The sequence below is a fragment of the Hemiscyllium ocellatum genome, chromosome 1, assembly GCF_020745735.1.
Source record: "Hemiscyllium ocellatum isolate sHemOce1 chromosome 1, sHemOce1.pat.X.cur, whole genome shotgun sequence".
Classification (NCBI taxonomy): Eukaryota; Metazoa; Chordata; class Chondrichthyes; order Orectolobiformes; family Hemiscylliidae; genus Hemiscyllium; species Hemiscyllium ocellatum.
In genome coordinates this window covers 95,590,317-95,615,485 of record NC_083401.1, presented here as the reverse complement: position 1 = coordinate 95,615,485, position 25,169 = coordinate 95,590,317, and the positions used below count along the sequence as shown (strand labels likewise).

Below are 25,169 nucleotides of genomic sequence, written 5' to 3'. Positions count from 1 at the left end.
CACCCATTTCACACCTCAGCCATGTAGCCACTCTTGTGAGCCAAGTGTGAGTCAATATAGTCAGTGTTGACAGTTTATTAATCCTTGCACAGGTTGTAACTGATCCCCAGCGTGACCGCATTTCAAAAGCTCACTCTTTCCAACAATCTTCATTGGATAGCAATCATCAAAAGGGCACTTTGGTTAATTTACTTTTCTTCCTCTGTAGGATGAGCATAGACACCGATTATAGCAATTCGGCTGAGACTGGAGGTTGGATCTGGCACTTCCAAAGATTTTGCATAGCTCAATTCCACACTTCGCATTGCATTTACCAATGAAAATGTCAAAGCAGCTACTGCTGCGCACCTTCGAATTTGGAATTGCTGGAATTGCTTCTTTCAAATTTGAATTCACAGCCCTAAAAGTTTAACTTGGAAATTTGTGCTTGTCCTACTGACTCTGCCACAACAAATGTTTCTATTTCTGGGCAAATGTCTCTCCCCTTTCTCTTGTCATGGTGTTATCTTCTTCTTTGAGATACAGATTAACAGATGCTATTGTCTCACCTAATGTGTGAACGTCACTGATGAGTATTAACAGGCTAGTCAACAGGGGAGAGAAGCTAAAGACGATATAAACATCTGCCAAATATACTCCAGGACAGATGTCACTAAAATTGATAAGGAGAGTCAACATTGAAACCAAGGTTTCTGACATTTGAACCTTTCAAGATTTCATAGCATGGGTTGTAAAGCAAATTTTATTTGCAGAGAAGTCTGAGAACTGCAATGTAGGACATCAGAATTGGTGGTTTACCCATTCCATGGTTTCCCTCCAACACCACCTCTAACATTATTGACAAGGCTGAATACTTCTGGAATATCATATATATATTTTACCAACAGTCATCCACAAGCCTCACTGCCCGTATCTCAATACTCCTATCTTCTCTCACTGGGCCTTGCTAAGCCATGAATAATGATGATTGCTTGTTGCTCCATGCCATCCCTCTCAAAGCCTGTAACCCTTTTATTCATTCCTGATGAGGCACTCTTGCCCGAAATGACTATTCTCCTGCTCCTCAGAAGCTGCCTGACTTGCTGTGCTTTTCCAACGGCACACTCTCAACTCCCTTGTTTAACCAACCGTGCCAACCTTTTCCACTTACCCCATGCCTGACCATCCAACCTCAGTTCTTCTTGGCTGTCCACTTCAGACTCCCACCTTGCCTTTAATCTTTCCCAGCTCCCACCATTAAAGGTATCAGAGCTGCTCTAATTATTTTCCCTCTGGCTACAAAATCTGCTCCCCATCCTATTACGTGCCCTCTGAAATGAATTGTGAATCTCTGCTGACTTTACTACAAAAAGCCCAACCAAAAAACAATTAAACTGATCACCCTCATTTCCTGCCAGGTGAGTCAGGTTTTAATGGTAAGGCTGTTTTAAAATTTAATGTATTAATTGAGTGCCAACATATTATTAAAAGACTACTTCTTAAGAATAGTGGGTTTTATTTCAAAGTTCCAACAGTAGCTTCAGAAGGACAGAAGGGTCTGAAGTGTTCTTGTTTATCTCAAAGAATTTCTTATAAAAGCAGAAATTCTTCTAATTAGTTTATTGCATTCTTCACAGCTAGTTTATGCAAATACTATGATTTCTCCATCTGACAGCTTGAATTGGAGACTTTCCAGGATGCTCTGTGCTTAGCTGGTAGAAGTTAGAATATGAGTGACAAGTTGGATGACATCAGTTTTTCCTTTGCTCTAAGCTGAAACTCCCTTTGGCAAATTGACTATGAGCAGCTGAAAGTCATTCAAACCAAAAAATAAATTAGTTGATGTCACAAATTTTAGTTGCCAAACACTTAGCAGTTTGAATTAGATGGCTTTGTGTAACCATTGCTCTAACTAAAATCCCTGAGGTGTCTTCTTATTGTGATATGGCACCAGTACAACAGTTTGTACTCAGAGTTCATTCCAGGTATTGCTGGATCCCTTTCATGAAAAACTTTGTAGTGGAAACAAGGCACAAGATAACAGTTCTCAGTGAAAAAAACAGCTAGTTTTACATTTAAATTCTTGTTCCAAAAGAAGTAATGTCCTAATGTATCAGTGACTGTCAGAGTGCAAATAGTGCAAGATACTTGTATGAAATAAAAATTCTCTCAATTTTCACATGCTTTTCGATAAGGTATTTTGAGAAAGTGAGGACTGCAAATGCTGGAGATCAGAGTCGAGAGTGTGGTGCTGGAAAAGCACAGCAGGTCAGGCAGTGTTTGAGGAGTAGGAGAATCAACGTTTCAGGCATAAGCCTTTCATTCATGTGCTTTCCAGCACCACACTCTCAACTCTACAGTATTTTGATGTTATCTATTGAGATGCTTAATGATGTTTTGCAAAATCTATCATAAGTATGTTTAGACATTTTAGTCCATTCATTTTAAGTTTTATTTCTTTCAAACATTGCCAAAGCAGTTAATTATTAAATCCATTGGTCTTTTTCCAGATCCTGACTATCCTTTCATCCCACAAGCCTACTTTGAAAATATAGTAATGGCAGCAGAGGGTGAAGTTGCAGAAATTCCATGTCGTGTATCTGATCCAGATGTCTATGTCACCCTGCTCAATGTCGATACTAACACCATGATTCCTACAACCTATCATAATAAAGAAGGATTCAGTGGCCTCTTCAAAGAGGGGACATATACCTGTATCACAACAATCAATGGTGTAGAGCACAGATCAGAAGAATACATTGTTAATAGATTTAAAGGTGAAGCAATTTTTGAATTTAATATCTTTCATTAGAGCAATACTAGTTGAAATGTATTGAACAACATTTATTTATTTATAAATTCCTAAGTTTATTTATCAGCAGTTAAACATCAATTAATTCAAACGTCAGAGTAGAGAAATATTATTGAACATTTGGATAATGTAGTTTTGAGGAATGGAACACCTCAGTCACATGTAGTGCAGACAGACACAACATGATCTCCTTGTATTCCATAATGTTATGGGTCCATTCAGCCTCAGGAGTGTATTAGTGTCAATTCCCTTCCTCCCCATCTCTGTTGCTTACTCAGCTGTGGCTGCACACTTACTGCTATGTCTGAAGGTTGCAGCCTCACTACAAATACCTAGGCTACCACTCCAGTGGAGTACTTTACTTTCAGAGGTGATTTCTTCTGTGTGCAACACTATTCCTACAGCACAGGCTGATATAAACAACCCCATGGCACTATTTCAAAGAAAAGAAGGGGAGTTATTCCTTGCCAATGTTATTCTCTCAGTCAACAATGTAAAAGCAGATTAAATGGTCATAATCACATTGCTGTTTGTGGGACCTTGGGGGTATAAATTGGCCACTTAATTTCCCATATTATAACAGCAACTGCACTTCATGAAATGTTTATTTGGTTGGAAAGCACTTAGGGATATCCTAAAATTGTGAGGTGTGCCATATAATTCATAGCACTGAATCCCTACAGTGCGTAAAGAAGCCATTTGGCCCATCGAGTCCACATTCAACTCTCTAACAAACATCACGCCCAAACCCTAATCTATCCATGTATTTACCAGGGCTATCCCACCCAACTTGCATATCCATGGACACTATGGGCAATTTAGCATGGCCAATTCACATACCCTGCATATCTTTGGACTGTGGGAGAAACCAGAGAACCACGAGGAAACCCACACAGACTGGGGAAGAATGTGCAGTCTTAACAAGCACAGTCACCCAAGGCTGGAATTGAACTCAGATCCCTGATGCTGTACAGTGCTAACCACTGGGGCACCATGCCATCCAAAATGCTAATCTTTCTTTGTCTTTTTTTATTTTAACCTCTCTGAGTGAGATTGTTAAATTGTGAGAAGTTAGGGTATTGCTGAAGAGTCACTGGACTCGAAACATTAACTCTGTTTTTCTCTCCACAGATGCTGCCAGATCTGCTGAGTTTTCACGTTCCAGCACTTTCTGTTTTTGTTTCAGATTTTCAGCAACCACAGCTCTTTGTTTATGTTATTGTTTTGAGAGGTAGTTTCCAGACGAGTTAGGAAATAAGTGGACGTTGCAAAAACACAATTTCACATTAGTTCTCAATAATAAAAAATAGAAGAGATTTCAATCAACTGGAACGGATTCATTTCAAACCTTGGTTATATGGTGTAAACACATTGTGGTAGATGGACCCTATCATAAACCTTTGTGTAGTAACATGATAACTTGTATGAAACATAAAGACACTTAGAAGTAGTTAATTACAGTTTAAAGATGAATTTTTAATTTTATGACTTCTGAAAGATCAAGGAAATTTAAATTGAAAGATAATTTTACATCTAGATATTAAATGATACACAACACACTTTGCTTTGTATATTAGGATAATGACTTAATCAGCATTTATGATCAAATAAAGACCTTGTAATTATTACCCACTAAATAGTGCTACTTAATTGGGATACTATCATCTACTTCTGAATTTCTTTTCACTGTAAAAATAAGAGTTCCTTTACTCATCCTCAGCACTAAGGAGGGAGGAAGGGAGTGTTCTTCTTTTGTCATTTGTAATAAAATTATAAGGGTATTCTACAATTTTGTTACAAGTACACAACATATTTTTAAGAAGTGTAAATTATATCTTTATTATTTTTGAACAGTCAGTTATTATTGATAAATTAAAAGCACCATTATGTCTGTTCTCACTGAAATGTGTTTTAATAATAACTTCTTGTATTTTATTTTCTAGTGGCTGATGATCTTTATGTTGAAATAGAAGCTGAGAAAACCGTAGTGAAAGTGGGTGAACCAATCTTAGTGACTTGTCTAGTAATGGATAATGAAGTGGTGAACATAGACTGGAATTATCCAGGAAAAAATGTAAATAAAATTGTTTTTTTCTTGGATTACTTTGCTTCCTCAAGTGAAATCAAGTTTTGGGAGAACAATATTTGATTGCTGAAAATAATGGAGGTGTAATATTTTCATAGTCTAAATAATGTTTTAACAGTATAAGATGATATAGACCTGAAGGTAGCAGTCTCTGTCGAAGGTTCAGTATATTTTGAGATTTAGTAACCACTGTTCATGATAATCTTCCAAAGCAGTATATCAAGAAACCAATTTGGAAATTTAAAATCTTTGAAATGTTATTATGCAATGCAACAAGATTCATCAGTAATTTATCAATATTGGGAAGAGTGATTATAATTTGGTGGAATTTTATATTGTGTTGGAGAGTTGGAACCTGGAATCTCAGATCTCAAATTTGAACAGAGTAATTTGAGCAAGTATGAAAGCCTTGTTGGCCAAGGTTAATTGGAATACAACATTAGTAAATAGGATGATGGATAAACAAAGGCAAAAATTTAGATTATTACTATAATTCATGATTCGTAATAATTTGCAATCCCTTAAAAGAATCAAAACCCCATGGGAAATCTGTGGTTAATGAGATAAGTTCAAACGTAAAATTAAATTAAAGAAAGGCGTTCTGACATTACCAAAAAAAGTGTTAAATTTGGTGATAGGGAGAATTCTAGAAATGAGCTAAGGAGACCAGACAAGTGATAACAGCAAATTGGATTTGACAGTAAGTTAGTGAGAGACATAAAAATAAATTGTAACAGCCTTAGTAGGTGTGTCGGAAGGAAGAGATTAGAGCCAGTGTATGCGAGTCTCTTAGAGGCAGAGTTTGGAGAAGTTGTAATGGCAGGGCCATTAATTATATATTTTCTGTGTGCTCAGGAAAAGACCCAAAAACATTCGAGAAGTAGTGGGTAACTAAAAGTTTAGTAAAACTGAGGAACATAAGTGAGGAACATTAGTAAAGGAATACAATAGGGCTAATTAATGAGATTAATATCCATTGAATTCAAAAGCCTGTTTATTCATTTGAAAAGGAACAGTTGCAGAGGCAGTGGACAGATTATTTTTGATCCCACAGATCTCTTCAAGTTCTGAAACAGTTTCCATGGAAAATAGGAGACCTAGCCCCTGTACTGAAGAAAGGAAGGACAAAGAAAATAAGGAATTATATGTCAGTGAACAGGGAACATAGTAAAACCTATTATTACTATGTTGATAACAAGACATTATTGTGCAGAATCAGCATGGATTTATCAAAAGCAAGTCAAGCTTGCCTAATCCAGTTTGTTGAGGATGTAACGAAGATAAAGGAATGAATGAACTAGTATAAGTGAGTGAACCAAATGAATGTAGTTATTTGAATTTTGAAAATGTTTTTCATAAGATGCCTTCCAACGTGTTGTTACATTAAAATTGGAGCTTTGGAAATAGACAATAAATTAGCAGAAATTGAGGATTGGTTAAAGATCATAAATCAGACAATAAGAACAAATTAATCATTTTTCAAATGACAGGTTTTAACTAGTGGGATACCATACATTTCAGTGCTTGGACCTAAAGCGTTTACAATCTATGTCGATAACTTGGATGATGGGATGTGTAATATTACAAGTTTGCTGTCTATACAAAGCTAGCTGGGCAAGAAAGCTCTAAGAAACAGAGAGATTACAGAAGGGTATAGATGGGCTAAGTGAATGGAGAAATACATGGCAGCGGAAATTTCATGTGCAGAAATGTGAAGTTGTCCAAGTTAGTTGAAAAAACAGAACATTTTTAAATTGTGAAAGATGAGTAAATATTTGCATTCAAAGGGATCTCATGGGTCCTTGCTCACAAATTGCAGAAAGTTTGCATGTAGGTACAGGAATTAGCAAAACAAATAGTATGTTAGCTATTGGAGTATAAGTGTAATCACATCTAATTGCAATTCCATATGGTTTTAGTAATACCACACATGGAATTTGCTGCTCTAGTCTGATCTATAGAGGAATCATTTGGGAAAATTCCTGTTAGTGCTTCAACTTTAGCACTGTGGGGCAGCTAAAACATTTCACTTTAACACTATTATTGGTACAGTGTATCCTGAGAATTTTCAAGTTAGCTCTGTTGCTAAAAAAGAGCATTTTGTTGCAAATTTTTAAAAATAAATTCTGAAGAATAAAAGTAAAATAAATCATAATCATTCATACGGATATCTTGTTTCACTACAGAAAGGATCTGAGGCGCACCAAGTTCTTAAGGAAATAAGACAACCAAGCTTAAAAATAATGAAGACTTTGCAAATTGAGAAAGCCACTCTGGAAGATGCTGGACTCTATGAATGTTCTGTGTTACATGCAACTCGAGATACCAAGCGATTAAAGCAGGTTAACATCCTTGTTAGTGGTGAGTATAAATTAGTATGGAATCTCTTATTTTATTTCTCTATATTATGTGTTCTAATGCATGTCCATGTGCAAATAGCCACACATTTACAACAGGTGTTCCTTGAAAAGTTTTATAATATATTATTATGTCACTTTTTTGATGCAATTTTCAGACATGATGAAAGATTTTGCATTTCGACTTAAAATCCGACCAAATGCAATGGAATTGAGCTATTGCTAGGATCAAAAAATCGCATGGTCATCCCCTCTCCCCATCCAGATTCATGAGTTGAGATACACACTATTGTGGGCATACACCATTGAATGGGAATGTGGGGGTATGCTCCAAATAAGTTTGAAAATCCAAACACCATCGACACATTCTCTAACAACATAATATTTTGTAAAATGCTGCAGTTTAACACAGGATTTCAGCATCTTTGCCCATGTTTTTAGATGATATTCCGAATTTGTTTTGAAGACACTATAACTCTGTGAAGAAGGGAAAACCTATGGCATGAAGAAGAGTAGTTCCAATATCAGGTGTCAGCCATAGTTGTCTGGTTAACACTCTCAGTTTTTAATTTGAAATTTGTGAATTCAAGTTCCACTCCAGAGTGTTGAGCATGTCACCTAGATGGATACTTCAGCACAGTGCTGAGATAGTATTGCACTGTATTTCAGATAAGATGCTAAATCAGGGCACTTCTTAACTGATGTAAAAGATCCTATCACACTGATTGCAATGATCTGGCCATATTTATCTCTCAATGAACAGCACCAAAACCTAGTATCAGGCCATGATTTGTCTATGGGAGCTCGTAGTGTGCAAATTTGCTGCAATCTTTCTTTCTTGGAGAGATATAAAAGGATCCAGAGGGGCAACCTTTTCATAGAGAGGATGGTGAGTGGCAGGAATAGACTTCCAGAGGTAATGGTGGAAGTGAGTACAATTTTGTAATTTAAGAAATGTTTGGACAGGTACATGGATGGGATAGGTATGGAAGGATATGAACCAAATGCAGGCCAATGGGATGAGATTAATTGAGAAAACTAGGCAGCATGGACAAGTTGGGCCAAATGGCATGCTTCCATGCTGTAAGTCCCTTAGACTTTTATGCCTCTACATTCAAACAGTGTCTTCCAAAACATTTAATTGACTGTAAGGTGCTTTTGGACAACTTGAGATAGTGCAAGCCACTCTAAAAATGCAATTTGTTATTTCAATGAAATACACTGTGAAATGAGATTGAGATGCAATCCTGATGAATGTCGAGAGTGTAGAGAAAAAACAAATGTGTTTTAATGCAATGGTGGATGTAGGGATTTCTGAAAGAGGCAGTGACTATTCAAAGTATTTAATGGCAAGTCCTACTTGACTTTCCCCTAAAATGGGAGCTAATGGAGCCAAATCGCCAGTTTTTTAAAAAATCTGATATTACAGAGAACTACAGCAAGTTTTCTGGACTGATGTGATTTATTTGCTTCCCATGTTCTTCATTCCTAGACAAAGGATTTATTAATTTGGATCCCAGCTATGGAACAGAAGAATTTGCAGACCTACATGAAGTCAAACAGTTTGTGGTGAACATTGAAGCTTACCCTGAACCCATGGTGTCATGGCTGAAAGACAATGTCACCTTGCAAGAAGATAACAACGAGGTGATGATCAACACAGTAAAAACCCAGGAGATTAGGTAAATCAGAAGTCAAACCACAGTATCAGTCAAACACATAGTAAATTTTCTGGAAGAAATCCATGCAAGTTCTTTATCTTTTACATCACTGATAATTCTTTGGGACTGTGTCATAAAAACATGAGAAACAGGAACAGGACTAAGCCATTTAGCCCTTTGACTGCTCAATAACATTCACTAAGAGCATGACTGACCATCCACTTCAGCTCTATTTCTCACACTATCCCCATATCCCTGGATTCCCTTAGTACATAACATTGATTTTTGTTTATCATGTATTCATCGCCTGAACATCTACAGCTCTTTAAGGTTAAGAATTCCAAGCTCTACTTCAGATAAGTCAGCAGAAAATCTAGTTCAATCAGTACTGAGGGCATGCTATACTGTCAGGGGTGCGGTGTTTCAATTTGGATGTTACACCAAGGATTCATTTGCCCTCTCAGGTGGGCCATGAGATTTCTATTACTAAAAGTACTGTTTTGAAACAGGAAATCTCTTCTTCTTGCCATTTACCCCTCAAGTAAATCCAGATTATCAGAGTATTTATCTTTATTTGACTTTGAGTGGGACTTTGTGTGAAAACAGTCTGCCTTGCTTTCTGTTTTTGGAGCAGTGCCAATATTCTGAACCCACTCTAAGCTACATGCCTCCACTATGAAAATGAAATTTAGTGCTATCTCAGTTTACTATTTCCTTATTTGCTACTTGATTCTTATTTTATACAGGTATCAAAGTAACCTGACCTTGATTCGTGCGAAGAAACAAGACAGTGGGGCTTACACCATTGTTGTTAAAAATGAAGATAATAGTACCAGTCATACATTTTACTTACAAGTTAAAGGTACATGAACAAACTCCAATACATATTTTAACTAGTCAATATTTGTAGTACCTGTTTTAATGCTAGGCAATATTAATGTGATAGTTCCAAATTTAGAAGATAAAGCACAAAGATGCATAATGCTGATAATCTTAAAATACTCAAACACTTGAAACATGTTAGCAGGTCCACCAATCTCTAAAAAGAAATGTGTCAGTTACAAAGTAATCTTCACAAAAGGTCAGATTGGTTTGAACTATCAATGAGTTTCAAGCAGGGGCATGTGCAAAATGCTTTTGCTGGTCTAATTTTGAGGCCTCATCTTCATGCCACTGATCAGCTGCCCTTGTCTGAAACAGCCAGAATTAAAGGAAAAATTGTCATCACATAGGCAGGTTGTTGGAAAGGATTCTCAGGGAGTTCCAAGGGATTACAGAAGGATGGGAAGATGTGAGAAAGTGGAGGTAGTAACTTTCGTGTGGGAGTTGAAAGATCATTCCTACTTCTCCAGGTCACATGTAGGAAGGATTATATTTTAACTTTGGACCTTCTCCCTGTCTTTTCGAAAACTGCTGATGCACTTTTAGCCAGTGTGCAAGTAGCCCTTCCCCACTTGGATCTGGGTTAAATGTAACTACAAGGTCCTATCTTTGTTAAATATGAATTTGAGAATCCTGTGTCTACATAATCCTATATATTAGGGTGACAGGAAAGGAGTGACTGTCAGGAAGGTAACCGACCAGCACAATTTTAATTACAAACTTACCAGGTTTCTGCCAAGAGTGGGTTCACTGCTTTGTTCTGACAATTGAGAATATGAATTTTTTTATTTTCTTAGCTATTTTAACAGGTTGTGTGTCATGTTCAAGTAAACTCTGTTAATTAAAGAACAAAATGTGACTGGAGTCTTATTTCATTCATGATCCAGGATCTTTGACATTTTGCCTTATTGATCTCTGTGTGAGATGGCTGATATTGTAAAGATTCTGTGTAAGTGACCCTTACGAACTGTGAGCAATTCTTGGTAGTTCCCTGTGTCACGTATATCCTTAATGATGTTAGTGAAGAGTAAAATGCTGTGGATCAGATTGTACTTGGGTAGACAAGTACAGATCAAACCTTTTCATGTCATTTTATTTTTCTTTTACAGTGCCTGCAAAAATCATCAATCTTGTTGATGTCCACCATGGTTCTGCGAGTGGCCAGATAGTTTCATGTTCGGCAGATGGGACACCAAGCCCAGAAGTTGAATGGCTGATATGTACAGATCTAAAAAAGTGAGGACTTAATCACTCAATCACGCAGCATACTAAGTGAGGAAAAAAAGCTTCTTTGAATAAATAAAATGTAGTTCCCTTAATTATCAGTCATTTGAGAAAAAAAGAAACTTTCCAGTAGAGAAAAGTATTTCCCTCATTGCCTCTAAGTAAATGGCATTTTAATTGTTTTCAAATATTATAAATTTCCAATGAGTAATGGAATGAAAATCTGACTAAAAATTCTTTATATCTTACTATAGGTGTGCAAATGACTCATTGCTCTGGAATGTTCTCCACAACAATTCCAGTGATATTAGCATTGAGACCCATCAGACCAAGAAAAATACTATAGAGAGCAAGCTGACCTTTCAGAAAGTTGATAACACGGTCGCTGTGAGATGCATTGCAAAGAATGAGCTTGCAGCCGTTGCACGTGAAGTCAAACTGGTGGCTCACAGTAAGTAAAGATTTCTATTCCATCCCAACCAATGGTAGATAGTCCAGTGTGTGGCATAATACCTTTCATTAAAGTTCATTTTAGCATGCTTCTTTTCTTTGGAAGTAGTTTCAGGATATAAGTACCATGTAAAGTTGTGTGCTCAGGCAAACTGCATGGGGGAAAGAACCCAAGGCTATAGTTCATGAAACATTTTTAGACTAGGATTTTGTCTTGAGTCTGCTGCAAAAGTGTTGAGTTGCAAGAGCTGAGATAATTTAACATGAAACAAAGTCACACTTTGTAAAAAGGTTTTATTTTGACTATATCGAAAATATGTATCTACTTTTGCAGTCTGCTTTCACAGCCCCATATAGAAACTGTCTACTGGTGAAATATTCACCAGTAGATTAGATTTCGTACAGTATGGAAACAGACCATTTGGCCCAACAAGTCCACACCAACCCTCTGAAGGGTGACCTACCCAGACTTATTCCCCTAGCCTATATTTACCCCTGACTAATATACCTAACACTATGGGCAATTTAGCATTAAAAATTCACTTGACCTGCACATCTTTGGATTGTGGGAGGAAGCCAGAGCAGCCAGAGAAAACCTGCACATACACAAGTCGTCCAAGGAGTGTATTGAACCTGGGTCCCTGGCACTGTAAGGTAGCAGTGCTCGCCACTGAGCCACCATGAGTTGGCATTAGCTTCAGGGCTTTTATTATGATGGTTTAATGATTTTTTAAAAATTCATGGGATGTGGCTTTGCTGGCTGGTCCAGCTTCTATTGCCCATCTCTAGTTGTCCTTGAGAAAGTGGTGGTGAGCTGCTTTCTTGAACTGCAGTCCATTGGTGTATGAAGACTCACAGTGCCCTTAGGGAGAAAGTGGTAGTGAAGCAATAGCGATATATTTCCAGGTCAGGATGGTAAGTGGCTTAGAGGGGAACTTGCAGATGATAATGTTCCCATGTATCTGCTGTGCTTGTCCTTCTTGCTACAATGGCAGGGATCATGGGTTTTGGAAGGTGCTGTCTAAGGAGCCTTGATGAATTTCTGCAGTGCATCTTGTAGATTGTGACTTTTCAAAAATCTAGCAAAACATTGATTTGAAGGGATTTTTTGAATGTTTTAAAATAATGCAGAGATGCATTCTATCAATTGGACAAATTATGAAACTTTAGCAAACTCAAACTTGACTATTTGTATTCAACTTGCACTAAATTCCAGTTAGAACTGGGGAAGGGAAAGTTGGCTGTGAAATAAATGAGGGAGGAGGCTGGGCGGAAAGGTGGATGGGATGGCAATAGGTGGATGCGGGTAGGAGGTGGCTGTGATTGGTCAGCCTCCTCCCCTCCCCCAGTCCTGATGCACTGACCAAATCCACAATTAGGGTCGGAACCGTCGTATGCATTGTGCATCACCATCAATTTCTGTGTAGTCAGTCATTGTATAGCATAAGCAACTGATAAATTCGCTTTTATGTTTTGAAATCCCTAATGAATTTGCTGCATTTGTCAAAAATCAGTTTAGTACTTGCTAAATCTAAAAATAAAGTCCACTTCAATTGTGAATACAACAAGGCAGTGGGGATTGCGTGGCAGCCAGTAGATTATTCTCAATGAGTCTCTCTCTAACTTTGAAGAGCTGCATGAGGAGTCAATCAGTAGGAGCTAACTCTAATTTAATACAACTGCTCTTGACTTTGTCACTGTTAGTGAGGTACTAGGCTGTTTGGTTGACAACCTGGATGAGTAGAAACGTCCTCCAATTAGGCACAGGGAAACCAGAAGCCATTGTTTTCAGTGCTCACCATGAGCTCTGTATCCTAGTCATTCAGATTGGCTGGCAGTTCTGTGAGGTGGGTGCAGGTTCCCCTCTCTGCCAGTTAACACATTCACTGTTGACTTATCTCGTGGTACACTGGGAAACTCCCCCATGTCTAAAATGCTGGCCTTTTTAATTTACATCTGAAAGTGTTTTAACAAAAAACATGAACAAAAGATATATTTCTTGGACTAACAGCCTTTAATATTTGTTTACAGATCTCCATTCTGAGCTGACAGTGGCTGCTGCTGTCTTGGTGTTGTTGGTTATTGTAATCATTTCTCTAATCGTGCTTGTTGTAGTTTGGAAACAGGTAAATAAATGTTACAAGTCCATTAATGCTAAAATGCAATGAAGTGTATTCTCTGTCAGAAAAGTGCACCTTTTACAAAAGGTTGCCATTGGTTTTTTAAAGGTGAAAGATAAACTGATTCAATAAGATGACCTCCAATCAGAAGGCAAAGGCTTGAGGCATAGGCCTGTTAACCATTTCAGTTTCAATGGGAGTTCTGTTGTGTAATGACGGTGGACTAGTAATCCAGAGATCCAGGCTGATGTTCTGGGACATGGGTTCAAAACCCATAATGGGAGTTGGTGGAATCTAAATGCAGTTAATAATTCTGAATGTAAAAAACAAAATGCTAATCTAATGATAACCACAAAACCATTGTTGTAAAACCTCATCTGGTCCACCAATAGGAATAGGAAGTCTATTGGGATAGGAAGTCTATCACTCTTAGCTGGCCAACATGTGACTCCATTTTAATGTGATTGATTCTTAACTGCCTTTGAATTAGTCAAGGAAGCTACTCGGCTCTTGTAAGTTAAGAATGGCCAATAAACACTGACTTTCCCAGTGATATCCAGATCCCATGAAAGAATAAAGAATGCTATGGAAGCAACTTCCAAAAAAAACAAGATTTTTTTAGGGTCAGTAAATAGGTTATTTTGGGCCAGCCTGCATCTTGCGAACACTCCTTATTGAACTAGGAATATGCCACTCTTCTGGTGAATTGCCTGGTATAATTTTATTGGAATTCAGTTCAAACTTCAAACTGCAGGGCATTGAACTTGCACTAAAAGTTCCAGCCTGGCTGTTGGGGATGGAGTCCTTGGTCCTCCCTAGCAAGGGTATCAAATGTAAGAGAGTGGCATTAGGGGTGGCAATTCAAGAATAAGCATTCTTATACTCCTGGTCTTCTATGGGAACTAGCACATGATTAGTACGGGAAAATCTGATGAGATCACATGGACTAGACAAACAAGGAGAAGATGCATGATCCACTTGAGGATCTCATCTACAAACATGACCTGAAATCCTGAGAAATCACTTTTTAAAAGAAAATGAATCACTGCCCTCTCATTACCATGTAGATTGCAGGTGTGACAACAAAACATTTTTAGAAGGAGTGAACCCACCTTTCCCCTAATACGTGCATCTTCGGTTAGATTTCCCAGGCAAGAGGAATGCTCTAAAATCATTCAAGGCATTGACTTCACAGATGTGGCAGCATCAGTGTCAGAGATCAGAAGTAGTTAGGTCTCAATACTCATGTGAAGCCATTCTGCCCTGCAATTTATGTTTTGGGATTCTTTTGAATAGTTTCTATAGCAATTGAATTGCATCCTAAATAATACATAGTCTCAAAGTGTGTAGTTATATTTTACTGGCTTTTGTTGTTTACAGGTAATTTGTTCCAATTCTGAGATATTGGTAATATTAATATAATTATAACTTAATGTTGCAATGTGGATATATTTTCTGATTAAGACAGAAGGAAAAAAAGGATCCTGTGGTACCAATATTGTAAGCCATTATTTATTGTTTTGCACAGAAACCAAGATATGAAATAAGATGGCGAGTTATTGAATCAATAAGTCCAGATGGGCATGAATACATTTATGTTGATCCCATGCAACTTCCCTATGATACCAGATGGGAATTTCCCCGGGATGGACTTGTCCTAGGTAAGTCTTTATCTGTTTTAAGCATGTGTCGTATTAGCCACTAACTGCAGGTGCTCAAAAGTGAGATATCAAGACATTTGAACTATCCAGCCCTTTTAAATTATCCCCATTTCAGTCCTTTCAGTGATGGGTCAATGATAGCAAGTCAGGGATTCAAGTCCACTTCAGAGATTTCAACACAAAATACAAGATGGACATTATTGACAGTCGTCTTTCTGATGAGCATTATACTGAAGTGAACTGAATTGATCTCAGAGTGCTCTTCATTGATGAACAGGGGAACCCTCATCTCCTAACCAATTCGAAACATGATTGAAACAGATTATCTGATCATCACCTCACTGCTGTTTGTGTGTTGTTTTGTGCAAAACTTTGCTGCCTCATTTTTGCACTGATGGAAGATGATTTTGTGCAGGACTTCTGCCACTGGTAACATATAATCTTCCTCAAATTACCTCAAAGTAAAAATGGTAGGAAACTGCAGCAGATACTCTAATTTACTTTAACTTATCTCCAAGCAAATGTAATTTATTTTTTCTAGGTGGATGAAAATAACTGTTCATGATAGAAAGTTAGAATACAATGTACACCATCGCACACATTTTTTGAATAATTTTGCAAGTTTAATTCACAATCTGGAATGGAATTTGACCATTCTGATTTGTATTTGTTCTGTCCTCTATGATAGTTTACCTTACCGTCTATAACTCTGCTGATAAAATTCTTCCAGTCACATTAATTATTATATATCTTGTGCTTTTTTAAGGACGAATACTTGGCTCTGGGGCCTTCGGAAAGGTAGTTGAAGGAACTGCTTATGGTTTAAGTCGCTCACAGCCTGTTATGAAAGTTGCTGTAAAAATGTTGAAACGTAAGTCATCCTATTTTATGCATTGCACAGCACCTGTTGATGTGACATCAAGTTATTCTGAGGAAATCATATCAATTATTTCAATATATTTTTATATGGCTTTCTTGTTATTTGTGAAATGAATTTTGTTTTATGGGAGTTGCCAGTTTATAAACGTAACTATTTCATAGAAGATTGCTACATATTGTAGTCAGTTATTAGAGGCTTTAAACTGGGTATTTATCCTTAAAATAGATATTCATTGTTAAAATGGCTCACAATTATGAAACCGTCTTCTTTAAGTGTCCTTAAAATAGGGGGAAAGTACTGCTACATCATGGTGAAATAGGCAAATGGAAAACACATACCTCTTCATGTGTGGGAAGTGAAGGTTATAGGCAGAGCTATTTAATGTAATATATCTTGTTATGTGATTAATAGAGACTTTAGGAACAGCTATGGTATAAGGGTCAGTAAAGGGACACTGACAAAAGGGAAGAAATGATATTTTAAAAATCATTAAATGTGATCTAAATATGCATTTTGAAACAATTTACATTTCTTTGTCAAATTTGTGATTTTGTTTCAATATATATGTATCTTAGAAATTTTGAAATATTATTAAAAAGTATAATTTTTCAATTAGCAGTTCATAGCTGACTTGCATTTCAAATGTTTTCACAGCTACAGCCCGATCCAGTGAGAAGCAAGCCCTGATGTCAGAACTGAAGATAATGACACATCTAGGCCCACATTTGAACATTGTCAACTTGCTAGGAGCTTGTACCAAAGCAGGTGGGCTTTGCTTTTTTCAAGGTATTTCTTTTCCAAGGTGTTTGTCCTTTCTTTTCAATGCAATATGTGTCGAATATTAGGGATAGGAACTGCAAATATCACTCTGATGTCAAGTTGAGATTCAAATTTTCCTTTACAACCAACCCATCCTTGTAACACTCAACACAACATTGAGGAAAATTTGTTTTTCTCTGAAGTGCACAGTACTAAGTTATTTTTTTCTATACAATAGGTCCTATCTATATTATCACTGAGTACTGTTTCCATGGGGATTTGGTAAATTACCTACATAAGAACCGAGACAGCTTTATAAGTCGATACTCTGAAAAGGGAAAAAAGGAAGTGGATATTTTTGGTATAAACCCTGCTGATGAAAGCACAAGAAGGTGAGTTCGATGGCTAAACAGGATAGCAGTCTGTCACAATAATTGTTTAATAAGATTGAAATGAGATTAACTAAATCAATGTATCATCTGAACAAAGAACTCACTTTAATTGAATGATGATATAACTTTATTACTTTGCATGTATGAAAATAGTAATGTGGGAGATCTAGTGAAAACGTGTCATTGTAGAATTGCTTTTGTCATATCCTGGATTAATTTTTGATGATATTAAATAAAGTAAAATGAATAAATGAAGAATCAGAAGACATGTCACAGCCAAAATTCCTGCTGAAATCTCTAAACTTAGTGGTTATATAATCTCTTGTTCAAACTTTCAGATCTTTTTACAAAACTCTGGGAGGAGGTGTTATTATGTCTGAGTTGCACAATATCAACATTGTGTGACTTTTATAGAAGGGCAATAAATCATTGTGTGGATACTATAGAGACCTATCCCTACAGTCATCTGTGGGAGGGTTTTCACAAAAGTTCACCTCCTACACATAAGACATACTTCACTGTGGTTTTCTGCCATCTAGAAGAGCACATGACTTTTATTTCTTAACAAATCCAAGGAAAGTATCTGGAGCAAAGCAAAGGATGTGCAGTTATCTGTGAAAGATCTTTGACTTCATGAATCATGACGTTGTTTGGAAAGCCCTCCAGAGACTTGGATGTCCAGAATAAATTGTCAATACTTTGTAACTTTTGCCGGACTGTATGATAGTGAGTGTGCTTTGTAATAGATTGAAGGAAGAGCCCTTTCGTATCAAGGCTGTGTGATTCTGCCAACTCTCCACTATTTATCTCAGCTTAGGCATGGAACGCATCCAAGAGCATGGAATTGTGATTGGGTTGTGAGTGAGTTTGTGATTACAAACCAAAGAATCAGCTTTTAAAGCAGATTATCTTTCACGATCCAAGGCTGACACTTGATCTTATGAGGGACAGAGAAAAGGTTTCATGGAAGTTCTGAAGGCCTGCTTGAATATTTGACAAATGAGGATTGGTGCATGGGAAGAACTTGATAGTAATCATACCATGTGACAATGTCTTATCTAACAAACTGCTGTACAGTTGGACACTGACCAGATGAAGCCTGGTTTGGAGAAGTGACTGAAACAGAATAAGAGAGAGAACTCTGGGTTGGGAAGCTCCGTTGTGAGGACAACTCCTGTCCTCCCTGCCCAAAGACCCATTGCCCCAAAACTGTTCAGTTAAGTCATCCAAGAACACATAAATCATAAAGCCTGGCAGACATCATTCTTGTTTAAGAGATTAATGCCAATGATCTTGTTATCATTGATGCCAGCTTTTATCTTAGGTTGAGTGGCTTTGTTGAAGCTATTAAAAAAAAGCATGAAAACTAAATGATTGATGGATTTAACATTTTTTGTTTAACAGTTATTAAATTCAATATCATTATTAATTTAAAAAATTAATCATCTTTTCTAACACTGAAACAATCTTCAAAACACTTAATTAGTAGCTTGACTCAGTTAATAGCACCTCCACATCTGAAACAAAAGGCTATGGTTATGGTCTTGGAAACTTTTTGAGGACTTGTGAATATAATGTAGATGAGACTCTGATTTTGAAGAAGTACTGTGCTGCCAGATGTGCTAGTTGAATAAGATGTTAACCAAAGCTTGTTCCAACCATTCAAATGGATGCATCTGATACCACTTTATTATTCAGAGAAGAGTGACAAATTCTTCTCATACCATGGTAAAAATTCTTCTTCAACGAAAACAACATTAAGCTGATCATTCTTCTCATTGTTGCTTCTGGGATCCTACTGTTCATAAAGTGACTGTAGCATTGATCTATTTCAAAGTATTTCAAATGTAACACATTTGTGAAAGACCTGATGTGATGCTGCATACATCTTTATAAAATTAAATCAAGGACACAATAACATTTAGAGAGTAAGATTAGTCTTTGACAGCAATTCAAAATGTACTCATATTAAGGTGGAAATCTTTTATATCATAATAATTTTTCTTTTTAGCCAATGCATTTTGATTGTATTTTGCGCAACTGATGAAACAAAACTCCACATATGGAGTCAGCTATTACAAGGGGGCATAGCTTTAAATTAAGGGGTGGTAGGTATAGGACAGATGTTAGGGATAGATTCTTTACTCAGTGAGTCGTGAGTTCATGGAATGCCCTGCCAGTAGCAGTGGTGGACTCTCCCTTTTTATGGGCATTTTAACGGGCATTGGATAGACATATAGTGGGCTAGTGTAGGTTAGGTGGGCTTGGATCGGCGCAACATCGAGGGCCGAAGGGCCTGTACTGCACTGTATTTTTCTATGTTCTATGTTCTATGAAACTTACTTTTATGTTCAGATTGACAGCTAACATAGATAGGATCATTAACCAAATGTTTGGAGGAAAGAATTCTGTACTAGCTAATCCAAAATTCTTAAGTTTTGCACTGTGATTTCCAGAACAAGCTGTGTAATATGAAAATTTGCTTGATGTTTAACCCTGTTCTATTGTTTCTGTAGTTATGTGATTTTGTCCTTTGAAAACAATGGCGACTACATGGACATGAAGCAGGCTGAAAATACCCAGTATGTACCAATGTTGGAAAGGAAAGGCAGTTCCAAATACACCGATGTACAGCAATACATGTACGATCACCCACCATCACAGAAAAATAAATCATTGACAGGTAAGAGCTAGCCATTCTCTTATTTGTTTCTATTCAGTGATACTCAAAGCAGGTAGATCTGTGAGAACATCTGACTGATGAAGAAATGCGAAGACCACAACTGAATGAGTGCAAATGATGTTTTAATCAACATTGACCATCTTATAGAAATTAACTTCACTCCAAGCATAGTGAGATGACATTTTGATGCAGCAAAATCTTGTAAACCTCATTTTTGCAATTGCCTTTAAGCACTACATTGACAACTTCAGAATTTATAAACCAACTTTAACAACACAAAATATCCCTTGCTGTGTCATAGGAATGTTAGGGTAATGACCAAAAGCTTGGTTAAAGGGCAGCTTCAAAGGAACATCTTAAACAACGAGGAGGTTCTGAGAGAGTGAGAAGTTTTAAATCTTTGGATGTGCAAGAGGCTAAAATGGAGAAGTGCAGAGTTTTCTGAGGGTTGAGGGCTGGCAGAGTTTGCAAAGGGGTGAGATCATGGAATAATTGAACAAAAAGGCTAAGATTATAAAGTCAAGGATTTGCTGAACTTGGAGCACAGGGATAATGAGTGAAAGGAACTTGGTGCAATCAAGAATGTAAGCAGCTGAATTTTGAATATGCTTAAGTTTGTGTGGCAGCTTTTTACAAAGGGACGTCTAAAATATACAACATAATGCACTTACCAATAATTTGAAGTGGTATGGACTACATGGAAAAGGTTTCACATTTTATTTCCATTTTTGTTAATAAATAAGAGATATGACAAAATAATTTGGCTTGAAATATATCATTTCTTGACTTGCAAACAAAGTCATCATGAAAAAGACGTTCATACAATTCTCTTGATAGTTTTCCTCTGACAAATGTTGCTTGATGTTATGAGTTCATGTTCAGTAGTAATTGGATAAAATCATTTCACTTACTGCCAGATCCCAGAAGTGAAAGGCCAGAATTTTAAGTCATAACACCATCCAATTCTCCATTTTGGCTTGTTTTCATCAAATCTCTTGCTTTAGATTGTTGACTGGCCATTATTATATAAGTAAAGCCAATTTTGGTCATGTCCTTCAGCTAATAATTAACATTTACTCCACAGAGACAACTCAAGCTTGGAACCCTCTCTTAGATGACAACTCAGATGGACTCTCATTCATGGATCTAATCAGCTTCACCTTTCAAGTTGCTCAAGGAATGGAGTTTCTGGCTTCTAAAAATGTATGTATGCATGCTTGTTTGATGCAAAGACTTATTTATACAGATCCACAAATGCTCTCAATTATTTTGATTTGTATTTATAATGCAGTAAAATTGGAACTTTTGCTCTTTGCTTTGTCACAGTGTGTGCATCGTGATCTGGCAGCTCGTAATGTTCTCCTTGCACAGGGAAAGGTTGTCAAGATCTGTGACTTTGGTCTGGCACGAGATATCATGCATGATTCCAACTACGTTTCTAAAGGCAGTGTGAGTATCAGCTCAAAATCGGCTCAAAGCTGAAAATATTTTCATAAGGAATTCTACAACCTGAGAAGAAAACATATTAAAAGGGGTATTTAAGCATGACTGTATCTGAGATTATCAGTTGTAATTTCTTCACTTTGTGTTTTTGTAGTTAGTGCAAAAGTAAAGATACATTTGATTGTGAGGTTTTAATCCTGGAAGTAAATAATAATTTACAACCTCTTTTATAATCCTTGTTTAGTATCTTGTTAATAATAGCACTTTTAAATGGTTATACTGTTACTTCCAGAGTTAATTTTAATTTTTTCAATTTTATATTTTCAGACATTCTTACCAGTGAAATGGATGGCGCCTGAGAGCATATTTGACAACCTGTACACTTCACTAAGTGATGTCTGGTCTTATGGTATTCTTTTATGGGAAATATTCTCTTTGGGTAGGTGCAAACTGAGTGATAATGTTAAGTTTTTTGTTTTCTAACAAGTGATTATACATGAGCAGTTGTTCAATGGAATTATGTTTGATGTATGATCCATGTTTCTGAGAGTTAGAATTGCTAAATTAATCAAGAGAGAGATCACAGTGGACCCTGCTCAGTTGCTCACCTAATATCCTCATCTCTCAACAAAAGTCATGAAGACCCAAGAATCATTAGCTGTCTTTCTAGCTCCTAGCTGAATGCAATTGTCGTGCCTGTACAACTATTCTGACTGAGAGCAGGTAACGCAGAATAGATTAGTATTTGGAACTGGAGTCATCATGGTCTGTGAAGATCAGTTAATAGTATTTTCTGCAGCTGACTCATTCTTTGAATAGATGCCTCATTTTTTTGATAGGGAAGCTAACACTCTACATTCTAATGGGTTGTTCAATTACTCACTGCAATTAGAAAACTTTAGGCCTTTATGGAATGTGGGTATAAGTAGTAAAGTGCATTAGTGATCCATTTGAACAACAAAAAAGATAGTTTCACAGTCAGCAATATTGAGACTCACTTTCTGTTTCAGATCTTTATTAATAAAATTTAAATCCAATCACTGTCCATATCTGAATCCATATAGCCTATGCTGCCAGATTAATGGTAAAGTCTACCATCCCTTCCACAATCACTCGCCTTATAATCTCACCAAACTGCGATACCACTACTAATTGACTGCTCACAATTTTAAAAACAATGAACAACTTGCTTCAAGAAATTTTGTGGAAGTGTTTGTGATTAATTTAGCAATAGTTTGCAGCTGTAATAAGTAACTCAAATTGTTAACATTCAGTAATATTCAAATATAAATATTAGTTGCTTACATATCACACTTCCTAACTTTGATAATTCTATATTTTAAATATTAATAATGGACTCTTAGAATAAATTCAGCATTAACAGAAGCCTAGTCTTCTGCATGATCCATTGTAGTTGTTGAAAAGATGATGGTAGACATTTTGTTCTTTTTGCTGTTGTGTGTGAATTACATCTCTAAATAAAACAATCTCTCCTCATTGTTTCTAACTGGATTCTCTTATCTCTCTTAGGTGGTACACCATATCCAGGAATGATGGTGGACTCCAACTTTTATAACAAGATAAAAAGTGGTTACAGGATGACTAAACCAGAACATGCTTCTTCAGATGTGTATGTTTCCAGCTGAGACGCTGTTGCATTTTAGTTTCTAAAATAAAATTACATGTATAAATAATATTGAATTTTTAAATTAAATTTGTGTTCCCATCGTCCTCCTCATAGTTATGACCTGATGGTGAAGTGTTGGAATAGTGAGCCTGAGAAGAGACCTTCCTTTACACACCTTGCTGAAATTGTTGGCAGATTGCTACCTGAGAACTACAAGAAGGTATGTTCTGTTGCTTTTTGTACAACACAAGTGTTACACTTAACAGCAGTAAAAAATGAGGTCTGCAGATGCTGGAGATCACAGCTGCAAATGTGTTGCTGGTCAAAGCACAGCAGGTCAGGCAGCATCTCAGGAATAGAGAATTCCTGAGATGCTGCCTGACCTGCTGTGCTTTGACCAGCAACACATTTGCAGCTTACACTTAACAGCAACCATGGTGATCATTGAGGGTAAAAAAAGCCCTAGTCACTGCTATTCCTAAAATGACTACACGACAAGATAGATACAACTGGGGAATGATATTTACCCTATTTTGACATGTCCATCCCGAAGGATCATAAAGTTTCCCACTAAACCTGAACTGTTTCTTAAACAGTTAGTTTTAAGGCTTCATGCCTTGAATTACCTTATAGAATGCAGAAGTCCATGAGTTGAACATGTTTTCTGTGAAAAAACACATCCTGATATCTGTCCTAATTTTGTCCTTTGCTAATTTGAACTTTGTCTCTTTGCCTTACTGTCATGGCTTATGTTCTCAGACACTGTTTAGTCTAATACTTTATCTCTTACACACAGAATAATGAAGTGATCTATTGCATTATTGAAAATATTTAATCCATGAGCTGAACTCATGACTGCCAGCTATTGGACTAAATCATCAATCATCTTATTTCTAATAAGTTATGTTTCAAGAATTTAGGCAATTGCTCCTAATTTAAACTATATGAAGTGTGAAAAAGGTCTGATAATGGTAGCATATTCTGAATAATCGGAACACTATCTGACAGTAATAGGTGATCTGACAGAGTATTTGATGGGAATCAAGTAGGTCAGATCTAGACACTGTTCATTGGTAGAAATTCAGGTTGTCCTAATTGCCATTTTTTTTGAATAATGATTTGTAAGATGCCTCCTATGGTCAGAAAGTCATATTGTGCAAAGCATGAACTTTGGCATAAGTTCTCTCATTATTTTTTTAAACTGAACAGAGCTACAAACAGTTGAATGATGACTTTTTGAAAAGTGACCATCCTGCTGTTGCTCGCATGCGGACAGAGTCGAGTGATTCTTACATCGGAGTTACCTACACCAATGAAGATAAAAAGAAGGATCGGGAAAGTGGGTTTGATGAACAAAGGCTAAGTGCTGACAGTGGATATATCATCCCACTGCCTGATATTGACCCAGTCACAGACAGTGAACCTGGCTCTTCAAGAAACCGACACAGGTACGATTAAAGTAACATGCACATTGAGAGGAATGTTCTAGAATATTCTAGTGTGGATGAAAATTCTCAGTGGTTTCATCATAAATTTGCTAAACCTGCCAGTCAATCAATTTTATCATGCATTACAACTGAACTTTACATCCATTGTGATGTATCAGGGAGAACTTAACTGGACACTTTGTTTCAGAAGGTAGTCACATCATTTAGGCTGAGGTCAGGGACCAGGGTGTCACTGTGAATGACGTAGAAGGTAGCATTGGAGGAGACATGGCCACTGGAAATGTCCAACAGGTTTGAAATCCTTTCAGTTTGTGTGGACGGGAGCAGGGAACTGCAGGATGGGTAAGCAAACCAGCCATGGCACAGTGGTGTTTGGAGCCACTTAACAGAGTGGCCAGGGGAGTAAAAAGGAGGACAATGTAATTAGGGGAACAAATAAGGTTCTCTGTGACCAAGAGTTTGAATCTTGAAGGCTACATTGCTTGCCCATTGCTATGTACTAGACCAGAACTCCAATTAGCAATTTTCAATTCATGTAAGACTCATTTTAGAAGTTCTGTTTTATGGTCATTTTACTCAAAGAAATGCACTGTTTAAATGTTTGATAAAACACTGTAACAATGCTATTGTTTCTGCATTTGTTGGGTATATACAAAGTAATTACTGAAAATAATTTGAACTAAAGAGGAAAGAACCTTAATTACC

At 36.9% G+C, this 25,169-nt stretch overlaps 1 protein-coding gene across 2 annotated transcripts in view; it reads left to right on the top strand.

Moving 5' to 3' along the window:
* pdgfra (platelet-derived growth factor receptor, alpha polypeptide) overlaps positions 1 to 25,169 on the top strand; it is a 47,937-nt gene that overhangs the window by 19,192 nt on the left and 3,576 nt on the right. For both annotated transcript variants that reach the window (XM_060824163.1, XM_060824170.1), the window contains exons 4-22: positions 2,490 to 2,756; positions 4,735 to 4,865; positions 7,064 to 7,238; positions 8,727 to 8,916; positions 9,642 to 9,757; positions 10,887 to 11,013; positions 11,256 to 11,452; positions 13,483 to 13,577; positions 15,100 to 15,232; positions 15,999 to 16,103; positions 16,767 to 16,877; positions 17,110 to 17,263; positions 19,780 to 19,946; positions 21,031 to 21,149; positions 21,273 to 21,395; positions 21,717 to 21,828; positions 22,920 to 23,019; positions 23,131 to 23,236; positions 24,226 to 24,464. In XM_060824163.1, the coding sequence (XP_060680146.1) occupies positions 2,490 to 2,756; positions 4,735 to 4,865; positions 7,064 to 7,238; positions 8,727 to 8,916; positions 9,642 to 9,757; positions 10,887 to 11,013; positions 11,256 to 11,452; positions 13,483 to 13,577; positions 15,100 to 15,232; positions 15,999 to 16,103; positions 16,767 to 16,877; positions 17,110 to 17,263; positions 19,780 to 19,946; positions 21,031 to 21,149; positions 21,273 to 21,395; positions 21,717 to 21,828; positions 22,920 to 23,019; positions 23,131 to 23,236; positions 24,226 to 24,464 (2,767 nt within the window). The remainder of the gene's footprint in view (positions 1 to 2,489; positions 2,757 to 4,734; positions 4,866 to 7,063; positions 7,239 to 8,726; positions 8,917 to 9,641; positions 9,758 to 10,886; positions 11,014 to 11,255; positions 11,453 to 13,482; positions 13,578 to 15,099; positions 15,233 to 15,998; positions 16,104 to 16,766; positions 16,878 to 17,109; positions 17,264 to 19,779; positions 19,947 to 21,030; positions 21,150 to 21,272; positions 21,396 to 21,716; positions 21,829 to 22,919; positions 23,020 to 23,130; positions 23,237 to 24,225; positions 24,465 to 25,169) is intronic.